Here is a 13,974-nt window from a genome sequence, read left to right as displayed (position 1 = left end):
ACTGGTGAACATCCACATTTTTTTTTTCATTTTATCCATCTTACAAATCAATTTTGCTGTTTGTACATACAGTAAATTTTTTTATAAATTATTATTCGATAAACTAATAGATATGATAAATAAAATAATTTTTTTCTGGTCTCTTGTTAAACCGATGTGAAATATAACATTATTCGGTAAAATAACGAAATAATAGTATTTAAAAAAGGCTTAGGTAAACATATAGTCTTATTAAAATCATAAATCAATAATTACTATATATATTTTTTTATATAAACACACATAAAACATTTTTTTGTTTATTTTCTTCTAAATAAATTTTATCTTTGATTTCTATTTCATTTCGTTGAACATCATATAAAGGTGTATTAATGTAGTCAATATACATAAAATATATCAAATACTCTAATCAAAAAGATGAAATTTAAATTTATAAAGTTCTATCAATATAATATCATGAATGAAATATTTTTCATTTTTATAAATAATTATACTCTTAAAATATAAATGTACAAATTAAAAATTTCTTTAAATTAATAAATCTATAAAGTAATAAATTATCATAGTGCAAGTATTATTAATTTATATAGTTTTTACTGTAAAAGATTTTTCATAATATCCCACCTGCAAAAATATTACATAATCATAAACAATTAATATATTTAAAACCATAATTTAAATCACAGTCTTATCCAAATGGTAAATAATCACTCAATTGCATCCTCACATATCTGTCAATCATTGTATTATTATTATTTTCAAAATAAAATCTTAAAAAGAGCCTATAAAATAACCTTTAAAGACACACAAGTTGTATCATCCTCAAACAAACAGTCAGAACTCACTCACCACCATGAGGCACCTCATTGCACCTCCGTGGCCTCTCTTTCTTCTTGCCCTCATCCTCCTCTGTTTTTTCAGTTCCGGCGAATCCTCACCGTTCGGAGAGAAGATTAAACTGGACACCGGCGGTCTAAGTAGACAGAGTTTTCCAAAGGACTTCTTGTTCGGAACAGCCACGTCAGCTTATCAGGTCGAAGGCGAAACTCATCAAGATGGTCGTGGCCCAAGCATTTGGGACGCCTTCGTCAAGATTCCTGGTAAACTACACTTCAAACATATTTTCTTGTTTGGTTACATAATCATAATATCTTTTTTTTTTTTAATGAAACAAATCATAATATCAATGATTGGTTAATTAATAATGATATAAACAAAAATTAAACAGGGACTATCGCCAAGAATGCCACGGCTGAGCTAACAGTGGATCAATATCATCGTTACAAGGTAAAGCGACTGAGCTTAAAGATTCAAATATTTTTTTAAGTGAATCATTATAAGTATGTATTTTATATTTACATGTGTGTTCATGATAATCACATTTCAGGAAGATGTGGATTTGATGAAGAAACTTAATTTCGATGCTTATAGATTTTCCATTTCATGGTCCAGAATATTCCCTGGTATATTAGTAATCATTTATGGTTTATATTTTAGATCAAGATTCATGTTGTGTAACTTCAAGCTTTATGACAGAGGGAACCGGTAAAATCAACTGGAAAGGAGTTGATTATTACAACCGATTGATCAATTATTTGATCCAAAAAGGTATAAAATTATAACACATTCATATAAAACTGATTTTGATTAGAAAAAAATATATAACGAATATATAATTGAATACCTAGGGATTACACCGTATGCAAATCTGTACCATTACGATCTTCCATTGGCTTTGGAAAAGAAGTATAAAGGCTTGCTTGATAGACAAGTTGTGTAAGCACCAACTTCCAACTACATATATACCCATACTCTTCTTGGTCTCAAATGCAAATCAATAACCGGATTAAAGTTGTAATCTATAATTGATGCAAATTTTCAGGAATGATTTTGCGGATTACGCAGAGTTTTGTTTCAATATATTTGGAGATAGAGTGAAAAACTGGATGACGTTTAATGAACCGCGTGTGGTAGCTGCCTTGGGTTATGATAATGGTATATTCGCACCGGGTAGATGCTCTAAATCGTATGGAAACTGCACACAGGGGAACTCAGGTACTGAGCCATACATTGTTTCCCATCACCTTATCTTGGCCCATGCAGCAGCCGCCCAAAGATACCGCAAATATTACCAAGTAAACAACAACTTATAAGTGGATTTTTATTGGTGTGATGAAACATATATGACTCTTTTGTCGAACTAATTAGTAATTACTGAGTACTCGTTTTTTTGTGTGAAAATTTTCAGGCGAAACAAAAAGGAAGAATTGGGATTCTTCTAGATTTCGTTTGGTATGAGCCGCTTACTAGAAGTAAAGCAGATTATTTTGCAGCTCAAAGGGCAAGAGACTTCCATATCGGATGGTAAATGTTTAAAGCGCTAAAACATCTAAATTACTCATGTTTTTCAATTACTCTTTTTCTTTTTCTTTTGGAGGCTTACAAGAATGCACTTTTTTAATAATGTTGGAAGGTTTATTCACCCAATAGTATACGGAGAGTATCCACAGACAATGCAGAATATCGTGAAAGATAGGCTTCCGAAATTTACAGAGGAGGAAGTGAAAATGGTGAAAGGTTCCATAGATTTCGTGGGAATAAACCAATACACAACTTATTTCATGTCAGATACTCATAACGCCACCATACCTAAGGAGCTGGGTTACCAACAAGATTGGAATGCTACTTTCGGGTGTAAGTTCTTGGAACATTCCATATGACTATTATCTGTAGATTTTGAGTTTTTATTTGCAATTCTTTTTTCGTTAATATACTTACAGTTGCAAAGTTGGGGAAGCCAATCGGTCCAAGGGTGAGCTTTACTAACCTTTGCTGATGTTCTTTTAACTCTAATTAGTTAATGAGTAAATTAAATTTAAATCCGTTTACCATAGGCGTACTCTTATTGGTTATACAACGTACCATGGGGAATGTACAAAGCCTTGATGTACATGAAGGAACGTTACGGCAACCCAACTATGATTCTCTCCGAAAATGGTATTAAAGACACACAAATCTCTTACTATAGTTTTCTTTATTTTGTACTATTTTTCTAAAAAAACTATAGAAATATTGACGTCTAATAAATGTTATATACATTTATAGGTATGGATGATTCAGGCAACGTTACTCTAGCTCAAGGACTACACGACACAACGAGAATCAAGTACTATAAAGATTACTTAACTCAACTTAAGAAAGCTGTGGATGATGGAGCCAATGTGAAGGGATATTTCGCGTGGTCATTGCTTGATAATTTCGAATGGCTGTCAGGATATACTTCAAGGTATACGCTAGTTAAGTTAAATCAATGATTATGTGTGATATTTCTGAGGACATGGAAGCATTATTGTTTATGTATTTTTTTTTCTTTATTGTAAAGGTTCGGGATCGTCTATGTTGATTACAAGACCCTGAAGAGGTACCCCAAGATGTCTGCACAATGGTTTATGCAACTTCTGAAACGAAACAAGAAATGATCTCGCATGTGTTCATGGATGCATTTAGATTGTAAGGTTTGGAGTTGATCGTTTGAAGAGTTTAATAAAAGGTTCAATTAGCAAAAAAATTGCATTTTGGCACTCTTACAACTTTCATAAAATTGAAGCTCATATGGAGTATATTTCAATATGTTATATTTTGTTTCATTTCATTTGATTTTCTTTTTACAAATTTAAAGTAGACTAGATCTATTTGTCCGCGCTACGCGCGAAAAATTACCTTTCAACATGTTATTATTGATTTTGTTGTGATAATCTTAAAAGAATGGTTAATAAGTGGTTTTAGGTATCTCCAAGTAAAGATGAATGTCCCGTGATGATGACGTTTGATAGTAGTATTTTTACGGGCAATTTTGTTATTCAAATTGTGATATAAAGTATTTTTGTGTATATTAATCATACTAAACTGATCAAATTTTATAAAAATATTCATTAACAAACACGACTAAGGCGACATATATCTATTTTCCAAACTTTGAGGAACAAACAAAGATAATTTAGAAATAATTTAACATAAATACTACATCAGCCCTCGAAGAAACTTAATCACTTCATCAACATGCAAGGATTATGTATTTTAATTGTTACACTTATGTTATGTTTTTTCCAAACAATCTTAAATTAACTTTTGAATGAAATATATAATTCAGAATATATTTACATGTGATATGGGTATAATTTTATAGTATAATAGTATGTAACCTATGCGAAAAAATAAATCATCTAACTAAAAATTTTCAGTAACTTGAAAATGTAATTATATTGTTTAGAAAATGAATTACATTTTTTTACCATTTTTGGAAAATAGTATTATTTTTTGACAGTCAAAATGAATTTATGATATGAATTTTCTGTAATAAAAAAGATTGCACTACTAATCAAGAAAAACAATTGTACTACTAACTCAGAAATATGAATGCTATTTGTACCGAAAACAATAAATTATTAGTAGCAGCAAACTCTACTAATAATATCATATAGAAGAATTATTGAAGTAATAAAATATATTTTCCTTATATATATATTAATGTTTTTTTCTTACAGAAGAATTCAAATGATGAAATTTAATAAATTGCGATTCAAATTTTAGAGACTGTTAATTTAAAAACATTTCATATTTATTTAAATGTCAAAACATTATATTTTTTAAAGATTGGAGAGGAAGATTATTGTTTAGTTAAAAATCAATTAAAATAAATGTTTTACATGTTAGAATGGCATAAGATACGTGAGAACAACATCTACAAACTTCTTCAAACACAGAGACATGTAGAAGAAGAGATAAACCTCTCCTCAACTCATATCTCGCATTATCCTTCTCTGTTTCCTCTACTTCCATTGGAACTTTGGCCTCTAGAGTCAGACGAAGAACACTAAAAATATACATATTTTGTTTTTCTTCTTATGAGTAGTCCGCTTGAGTATTGCCTTTTCATCATTTTTTTCTCCACCATCTGCATCTTAGGACTTCTCTACTCTTTGTTTTCCACTTATTCTCTTTGGTCTATTGATAATATTCTGATTTCTTGACTTAGCTAGAAGAAGTTAGAGTTAGAAAGTTACACTATTAGTGTTACAACTATTGATAATATTCAGATTTCTGCAGCCTTTATTAGTGTTAATTAGAAAGTTACAACTATGTGAGAACCACCGTAGAAAACTGTAGAGCAAGCTTCTTTCCTTGGTAATATTGTAAGAGACATTTGGTGGAATATAAAGAGTGGCGGCCACATAGTTGAAGGGGGCTTGGAGCTAGGTCTCAACAGACTTGGAAGGATACCTTTACTGGTGGTGTTAGTAAGAAAGTATGTCCTCTATCTTGGCTACCCATTGTCTTCTCTCGTCAATATAAGTGAGATTCCTCCAAATCTACTGCAAGTAAAGTACAATAGGTTTACACCAAGCTTACTATATATAGAGCTCAATGGCATAGAGAACTCAATGGTCCCAATTTCTTATTTGTAAATTGTAAGGTCGAAAAGATTGTCTCATTATTCCTTCTGGGGTCATACTACATATTTTCAGTGCCTCACCATATGTTGTGGTTACACTGCTGCTCTACCAGATAAACAAATAATTAACTGAGGAAACTTGTATGGCCACAACGTTGATGTTTGTCCTAAATGTAGCATGGACTTTCTCAGGAAACAGAAATCGTCACTAATGTTCTTGGGGGACTTTCTCAGGAAACAGCATGGACTTGTATGGCCACAACGTTAATGTTAGTTCGTGGGGGGAAACGGTTAATATATAGATGCGCCAAAAAACCTTTTAGATACTAATGTTCTTGAAAAATATCACTCCATGTAAACGGTTCATGGTTTCTAATAACACATATTTAGATAGAGTTACCTTACGTCTGGCTTTGAAACTCTTCCATCTCTTCCCAATTCGTAGAACCTGGACTGAACACACATTAAAAAGCTTTAATTACCAAAAAAATTTGTACCCAGGAGAAAAAGAGTAGGATGTGAAGAACCTCTTACCGATTTCAGAAGCATTCATTAATTTAGCATCTTGTTTGACACCTTCAGATTCAGCATTTTTATTATAACCTACAATGTGGAGAAGTTTCTTCTCTAAGGCTCAGAAAGCCATTCCTGAATCTCAGCCAGTGTATCCAATATTTATTATCTGCATGCACGGAAGTAGGAAAAACCTAACTGGAGATACACGTAACAATTGTTTTATTGCACAGGTAGTCACGCTATTGCCGAAACCTAAATACCAACCTGCCCTCTTCCTTGCTCCATGATTGCTTTCTGAAAAGTATGCTCACTATCTCCAGTTTCAATCACGCTATCCACTGTCTACACGCAAGAAAGGATCATCATGGACCCAATACTAATACCAAATCTATAGATTTAAACTGAGAAAAGCAGAGGTTGAAGTCATTGCCTTTCATCTGCTTGTTGACCAGTAGCTACCATTGTCAAGAAGTAGAACAACACCCAAAAATATCAAATAGTATATATCCGAAATCATTACTTGGAATAGTTGAGTCGTTAGACAGATTCCCTATTCAAAACCTTGAAAACACACACCTCTCTAAAACTTCTCTATATTCTGCTGAATGTTACGTCTCGGAGTCTGCAGTGAACAATTTTGAAAGATTAGGATAACTTTCTTAGATGGTTTTTTTTTATTTCGAGAATTTGTAGAACTACTTAAAACTTACTTGGAATCAAGAGATTATAAAAACATCACTTGGTTGCCTAAATTCCCTCGGATGGCTTTCTTATCCAAGTAGAGCAGTTGTTGCCAAAGAGTCTTGACGAAATGATCAACTTTTTGAAGCCAAAGAGACTTATAAAAACACAATCAGTTCGTAGGTACCAGCTCTGGAGCTCCCTTTTCTTACTCGGTTCCAGTCTCCATTACCATTGTTATATGTCGATTCTCTGTTCTTGAAGCTCTAGCAGCTAAAAACATTGCTTCTTCTTTCTTAACATTTTTTAAAATACATAAAATTACAACATGAAAAACAGAGTTTAAAACCATACCAATATAACAGAGAATTACTTAATGTGTATCTCAGTAACATATTTGCAACAATACGAATATATTTGCAACATATTCTATAATATTACTTCACACTCTATCTTATGAAAATTTTTATTGAGAGATGATTACAAATGATTCAAAGTCACGGCTCGGTTCCATTGCTACGCCCGGATTTTTTCCTATAATATTATTTCATTGAATTAAACTTGCGTATTTTAACAAATTTGTATGAGAGAATGATGAAATAAATATTTCCTATAATGTTATCTCAGATAGCTCGGATAATTTCAAAATTTTGGATAAAACATATTCATGTAGTTCAGTCTTATCAAGAAATTATGATAGTAGAATATTTTGGATAAAGAGTAGATAAACCGTATTTTGTATATATAGTTAGGTTTATAAATAGTATATTTAGAATATTTTTTTTTAAAAAAAATAACATTTTAGGAATATAAAATATAGTTTGGATTGTTCGATTCTCAGTTAGGTTCTGATTTGGTTTCACCTTTTGTGTTCTAAAAATATAAAAATCGTTCAAATATTTGTTGACTTGGCTTTGGTTTCATTTTTTTGTTTGGTTTCATTTCTTTTGCTCGGTGTCAATTCAGTTTTGATTATTGATTTATATGCTAAGGCTTAAATGTTTTTGTACAGTATGTTTTGTAGTGGATAAATAACTAATTTAAAATTATTTTAATTATAATTTTATAAATAAAATACTAAATCAGTTCTCATATTAAAATCGTTACAAATATTTACTTATATATTCCTATTGTATTTGATAAATAACTATTTAAAATTATTCTGTTATAGATTTTATAAATAAAATATTAAAACTGTTATGGTTAATTAGAATGGCATGTCTTGTATTTAATTAATAAATAATGTAAACATATTTTAATGATAAGTTTCCCCTAAGTTTTGTATATAAAATATTAAAAATGTTATCATATTAAAATTGTTGCAAATATCCATTTATATACTCCCATTGTATTTGATAAATAACTGATTTACACTAAATTTTAATCATAGATTTTATAAACACAATATTAAAACTGTTATGGTTAAATAATATGATAAAATGAAAAATCTTACTAAGTTTTCATTATTGAGTTAATATTTCTAAAATTGATTGTTTTGAATAAACAGTTAAATATTGGTTAGTACGATAGAATCTCTTGGCGTTAATATATGGTCTAATATATGGTCTGGTCGAATATGACATGTGAAAATTAATGTTAGTGCAAAAATTAATAGTAATATTTATGTGTGGAGTAGTATTAGTTTTTTTTTTAATCTCAAAACCAACAGATATTACAGCAGACTCAAATTGAATAATTTCATTACTGAAAAAGCTAGTTAACTTCAATGAAAAATAACTACTTGACTACAATGAAAAAATAAGATTAGATCGGATTGAGCTATAGCATCAGATAGCTATCATAGTACTCTGCAACCACCATTTACCAAAAATTTTAAAAGTACAGACCAGAGAGCAACCGACTCATTTCCCATCAATAAACTCCTTTCCTGTGATGATTTTGGCTTAATCACCTTCTTAGAGTGTTTTTAACTTGATAGAATGAATGAAACTGAAAGCTTTATAAACCCATCCAGAACCATAAATGAGCCCTCAAAAAGACCAGCTCCATAGTTTGATAAATAAATGCCAAATGACCATAACCTAGAGCAGACCTTAACGCGACAACTCCGATAACTTACATACTGAGAGATACATAAACCACTCCAGAACTATATTATTCTGAGCAACTATAATACATGTATGTTTCATTCTAAAACAACAACCCATAACCATGGCCGACCTCGTATGATTCCTTTGGAGAACCCAGACTCGTACTGAAACATTCAAACACCATTTGGGTTCAACCAGAGTACAATCCTGATACATTGAAACATCTACATCATTCTTTCCCAAAAATAGCCAGATCCAAATGCTAAAGCTCATGGATTTTGATCTTGTGTCAAAGAAACCCAACCTTCATGACTTCTAGCAATTAAACGTGTACCTTTCTTGTTCCTGTAGTGAACTCTGAATGTTTCAGTAACATACTTTCAGTAGCCCTGCTACTATCATCGCCAAAACATAATACAATATATAAAACTTTGAAAGCAATCTGAACCTAGAAAATGAAGAACATGAACTTTCACCCCCCCAACTTGAAAAATACCTAATAACATCTTATTCAAATAAACTATGAATAGCAACGTAAAAGGTATAAAGGCTTAAACCATGAACTGGAAAAACAAAGTTCATCATATCTGATGACCGAGGAAGAAGCACAAAGTTCATCCATGCAATAACTATTTTAGAAATTGATGATACAATATGTTAGGCCAAGTCTGAATAAAATATGTTTGATTAGAGGAAAAAGCACAAACTTTTGCAGATAGTTGCGACCTCCGGCTTGGCCGTTTCTGGCAAAGACAGAGTGTGAAGACCTCTGTTTAAAAATTGTGCAAGTGGTGGCGGAGGAGAGATTCCGAAAACCGTATACAGACCTTCGAGAATAACCAAATCCTGCGACGATCAAATCCCCAATTTCTTAATAATGAGACAATAAAAAAAGAGTCAAAATGTAAAACCAAGGTTTGAAAATCCAATCAAAACCTTTCTGGATCCAAATATCAAACTATGAAAACTTCCTTGATGGTTATATGGCAGAACTTTAATAATACATGAATCCATAGTAAGATGACCTGAAAATCGAAATCAAGTAGCCTCTTGATCGCTTTCATCATCTTTCTTAGATATTGTAGTTCCACAAAGAGAAGACCTTTATATCCATTGAATGGTGTTTTTTTTTTATCTGTATCACTCATTCCTTTAGAAACAGCCGTTTTTGATTCTTGATGTTATTTTCTTTGATCGATTTATAGAAAGAAGACAAATCTGGAGCCCGACCTTACAGATGAGAATCGGAGAAGTTAGAAACACATAGAAGGGAAGAAGAAGAGACATGCTAGGGCGACAAAGCTGGAGTGACGTGGCATCATACTGATATTTAATTGGCTGATTTTTATTGCCGACATAGAGGATCTCTCTGATAAGCTTATTGCCCTTTTAGTATTGTGATGTTATATTTATTTGAAAATTTATGCCTTATTTTCGTATTATGCAACACGTGTTTTATTTGGTTGATTAAAAAAATGTAAGGAAATGATAGGCTGTTAAGCTATTCGTCAAATTCACATATTTTTTTCCGGCAATCGACATATATTACTTTTTTTCTGGAACTAAAGCAATCTCCGGCCATAACACCAAATATAGCGTAAAAATTATATCAAATTTGATGTTTTGGTGTCATATTTTTTTGTCATCTCTAACTATAACACCAAATATTACACCAAAAATAATATTATATATTATTGATGTTTTTCAGTTTTAATAATTTTATTTTTATTTATAATTTATAAATAATTATTTATCACACCTAGATATTATATTTGTTAAAATTTTGTAATTTTACGTTTATATAATTTATTTATATTTATATTTTCGGTTTAACAATATTATACTTTTATGTATTTAATGTATATATATATATATTAAAAATTACAAACTATTATTTATGAAAAGTACATAACAAAATAACATATTTATTTTATGTTTTGAGTTTTTATTTCAAATTTAATATGCATTTTAATCTTATCCAGCCTATGTTATTAATTTTTATATTTTATAAAATACTGATTAGAAATTTATAGTATTAAAAATAAAGTATAAAGTTCTATGATATTTTATTTTTAATAATATAAAATATTACCATTTTAGTGATTTCTTACTTAAAGATAAAATAAAAATATTTAATTTGTAAAACTAATTAAAAATACAAATAATAAAATATATTTATGTTTAGTTACAAATTTGAACTAATTAAAAAATAATAATTGAGCTATATTATTAAATGTAAACAATAAAATATGTATATTAAATATTTAGTGTGATGAATAGTATTACATCAAATTCACTTTACACCAAATTTGGTGGGATGGTGTAATTTTCAGCGTCCCATTACAGATGAACTTACTGTTTTGGTGCCGTCCATTGGAGTCGGTCTAACAGACTAACACACAAAAGCGACATATAGGTAACCATTTTCTTTACCACGCTGTGATTCTGCTATGAAATTTCCCGAGATTATGATTTCAGTTTATGTCGTTGTAGAGAACGTTTCGTCATTGACTGCACCATCGATCGAAACATGCATTTTCGTAATTCGTGATATTAAACCATATCGTTTTGGGGTTTTGTTTAGGTTTCGTTACAGTGTGTTGAAGCCTTGAAGGTATGACGGAGATGGACATTGACGAGATAGAGGCTGCTACGGAGATCGATCTATACGATATATATAGGAGAGCCGTTTCTCCAAAGGTTTTGCAGGAAAGCTGCTACGTCGTTCTTTGAAGAGTATGGATTCATAAGTCATCAGCTCAACTCCTACAACTTGTTCGTTCAACACGGGCTTCAGATCGTGTTTGAGTCTTTCGGTGAGTTGCTTGTGGAGCCGTCGTTTGATCCAACGCAGAACAAGGACCATGAGTGGAGATACGCGACTGTGAAGTTCGGAGAAGTCAGCACAGAGAAGCCCACTTTCGATACAGATGGCAAGGTGCTTTAGTTACTTCCATCGCATGCGTTCACTCATATTCACAGGCCCAACTTTCTACCAGCACTTAACCACATGGCAGAGGACAAAGTCAAGTTTAGGAATACTGGACCAGTACACCCGCTCACTCGCCAGCCAGTTACGGACAGAAAGAGGTTTGGTGGAATCAAGTTTGGAGAAATGGAGCGGAACTGCCTAATTGCTCACGGTGCTTCAGCTAACTTGCACGAGCGTCTCTTCAGTTTTAAGTGATTCTTCACAGATGTACATATGCAGGAACTGTGGAAACGTAGCGAATGTGATAGAGAGGGCGGCAAACAGTGGAAGAAGGATCAGAGGACCATACTGTAGGCTATGCGAATCTTCAGACTATGTGGTGATGGTGAATGTGCCTTATGGAGCTAAGCTTTTGTATCAGGAGCTATTCAGTATGGGTATTATTCTCAACTTCGATACCATGCTCTGCTGATTGTCCCAGTCTCTTATGTTTATAAATTATAGGCTAATAATAAGTATGTATGGCGTAGAGCCATAGACCATGTCTTGTGTAGTTTGATTTGCTAGTAAGAATGGTATTTCTTAAAATATGCTGTCTACAATTCTAATCAACAACAGCTTGCGGTTTTACTGGCAGTGGAAATGAAGAATGGAGACGAGTCACATTCTTATGGAAGGAATTAAACAAAAATTGCCAAAATATAAAGGTCTGGGAGGGGTTTATAAATAAGACAACTTCAAAACAATCGAGCCTAGAAAAAGTGGAGAAAACAAAGACAGCCAAAGTTCTCTGACACTCATGTCTCTAGTAACGACCAATACCCCAGACCCTGACAACTCCATCAGTGTAACCACTGAACAATGTGCTTCCATCTGCACTCCAGTTCAAGCTTGTGCAGTAGTTCACCTGCATTTTTTTTACCAATTTTAGTTAATCCAATTGCAAAACATCCTCAATCTCAATAATCAAAATCAAGACATAACTAAAGAGTTACATGGGAAAATGGTTCCTCTAGCTACTCCTAACCAAAATTTCAACTTTTTCATAATTAAAAGACAGTAACTTTGGTGCAATCCCAATTATATGGACAACGACACATACCTTCTTCTGGTTACCAGTTCCGACACCACCATCACACTTCTCAGCCTCCGCCTTAAGATCAACCTTCAACTCATCAACAACACTCTTACTCTCGAGATCCCAAATCTTAATACTACTCTCAGTCGCAGCACACAGCCAGTACCTATTCGGACTGAAACACAGCGAGTGAATAATCGATCCACCCTCAAGCGAATACAACTTCTTCCCCTCAGCCAAATCCCACAACAAGATCACACCGTCTTTCCCGCCACTCGCACAAAGCGAACCATCAGGCGAAACCGCCACCGTGTTGAGATAACCAGAGTGCCCCGCGAGAGAGCTCTTCAGCTTACAGTTCTGCAAATTCCACACCTTCACGGTCTTATCCCACGACGCGGAAACAATGGTGGGGACAAGCGTGTTGGGGCTAAACCTCACACAGCTAATCCAATCCTTGTGCCCATCGGCTTCAGAGATCGTGTACTTACACTCGCCGAGCGTGTTCCAGAGCTTGATCGTACGGTCACGAGAGGCGGACACGATCTGACGGTTATCGACGGAGAAGGCCACCGAGAGGACGTCTTTCGTGTGTCCGACGAATCTGCGAGTGGAGACGCCGGTGGCTAGGTCCCAGAGGCGGAGCTCGCCGTCCCAGCTTCCGGAGAGGGCGAACTGCCCGTCGGAGGAGAGGACCACGTCCTCGACGAAGTGAGAGTGGCCCGTGAGTCGGCGCTGCGCGACGCCGTAGGATTTTTCGTCCTTGGTGAGTTTCCAGAGGATGATGGATTTGTCGCGGGACGATGTGACGATGATGTCGGAGTTGTCGATCGGCGTGGCGATGGCGGTGACCATGTCGGTGTGGGCGCGCATTGTGCCCTTGAGTACGAGTCCCTCGGCCATTGTTAGGGTTTTGGGGGGCGGGAGAGAGACTCTTTTAGGGTTTTTTTTTCTTCTTCTGATGAAATCTGAAAATGGCGTGACGGAGGAGGATGAGTGTAGTGAAGGTATTTATACTTAGGGTTCGGTGCGGTTTCAGCGAGGAGGCTATACTTAAATGGGCCGAAGTTGGATTACATGGGCCTTTCATGTTTTTTTGTTGAGCTCGTTTTTGCCATTGTTACTCAGGATTGGAGCATATGCAAATGAACTAGTTAGTCCCCCTTAAAGGCATCACCATTTTATTCTACAGTTTTAATTGTGTGTAAGACTTGATTTTCCTGGATAACTTGAGAGGCTTTTTTCGGCTATCTTCTATATCGAC

The 13,974-nt window shown here is 33.6% G+C and overlaps 2 protein-coding genes and 1 long non-coding RNA gene across 3 annotated transcripts; 1 reads left to right on the top strand and 2 right to left on the bottom strand.

Annotated features, from left to right (window-relative positions):
* The first annotated feature begins 705 nt into the window (after positions 1-705).
* Positions 706-3,652, top strand: LOC106347230 (beta-glucosidase 44). Its single transcript, XM_048744566.1, has 12 exons — positions 706-1,100; positions 1,229-1,287; positions 1,388-1,463; positions 1,537-1,608; positions 1,689-1,776; positions 1,883-2,135; positions 2,249-2,364; positions 2,474-2,694; positions 2,781-2,812; positions 2,895-2,997; positions 3,106-3,286; positions 3,383-3,652. The coding sequence occupies exons 1-12, from the start codon at positions 854-856 to the stop codon at positions 3,477-3,479; spliced, it is 1,545 nt and encodes a 514-aa protein (XP_048600523.1). The 5' UTR covers positions 706-853; the 3' UTR covers positions 3,480-3,652.
* Positions 3,535-10,417, bottom strand: LOC125580272. The gene is made up of 2 exons (XR_007318036.1): positions 9,726-10,417; positions 3,535-9,546 (listed from the first exon to the last, which is right to left on the bottom strand). It is a non-coding gene; the product is annotated as an uncharacterized LOC125580272 (long non-coding RNA).
* A 1,858-nt stretch (positions 10,418-12,275) lies between these two features.
* On the bottom strand, positions 12,276-13,705 carry LOC106347220 (receptor for activated C kinase 1C). Its single transcript, XM_013786734.3, has 2 exons — positions 12,735-13,705; positions 12,276-12,539 (listed from the first exon to the last, which is right to left on the bottom strand). Exons 1-2 carry the CDS (start codon positions 13,611-13,613, stop codon positions 12,438-12,440), a joined length of 981 nt encoding a protein of 326 aa, XP_013642188.1. The 5' UTR covers positions 13,614-13,705; the 3' UTR covers positions 12,276-12,437.
* Between the last annotated feature and the right edge of the window lie 269 nt (positions 13,706-13,974).

Source organism: Brassica napus, chromosome C1 (genome assembly GCF_020379485.1).
Source record: "Brassica napus cultivar Da-Ae chromosome C1, Da-Ae, whole genome shotgun sequence".
NCBI lineage: Eukaryota > Viridiplantae > Streptophyta > Magnoliopsida > Brassicales > Brassicaceae > Brassica > Brassica napus.
This window is presented reverse-complemented; position numbering and strand designations above follow the sequence as displayed.

Bases quoted from the DNA above. Each gene is read 5' to 3' on its own strand.
- LOC106347230 (XM_048744566.1), top strand. From the start codon at position 854: ATGAGGCACCTCATTGCACCTCCGTGGCCTCTCTTTCTTCTTGCCCTC. The intron at 1,464-1,536 runs GTATATTAGTAA...GCTTTATGACAG, and splicing joins ATGGTCCAGAATATTCCCTG to AGGGAACCGGTAAAATCAAC. The intron at 2,998-3,105 runs GTATTAAAGACA...ATACATTTATAG, and splicing joins TATGATTCTCTCCGAAAATG to GTATGGATGATTCAGGCAAC.
- LOC106347220 (XM_013786734.3), bottom strand. From the start codon at position 13,613: ATGGCCGAGGGACTCGTACTCAAGGGCACAATGCGCGCCCACACCGAC. The intron at 12,540-12,734 runs GTATGTGTCGTT...AAAAAAATGCAG, and splicing joins GAACTGGTAACCAGAAGAAG to GTGAACTACTGCACAAGCTT.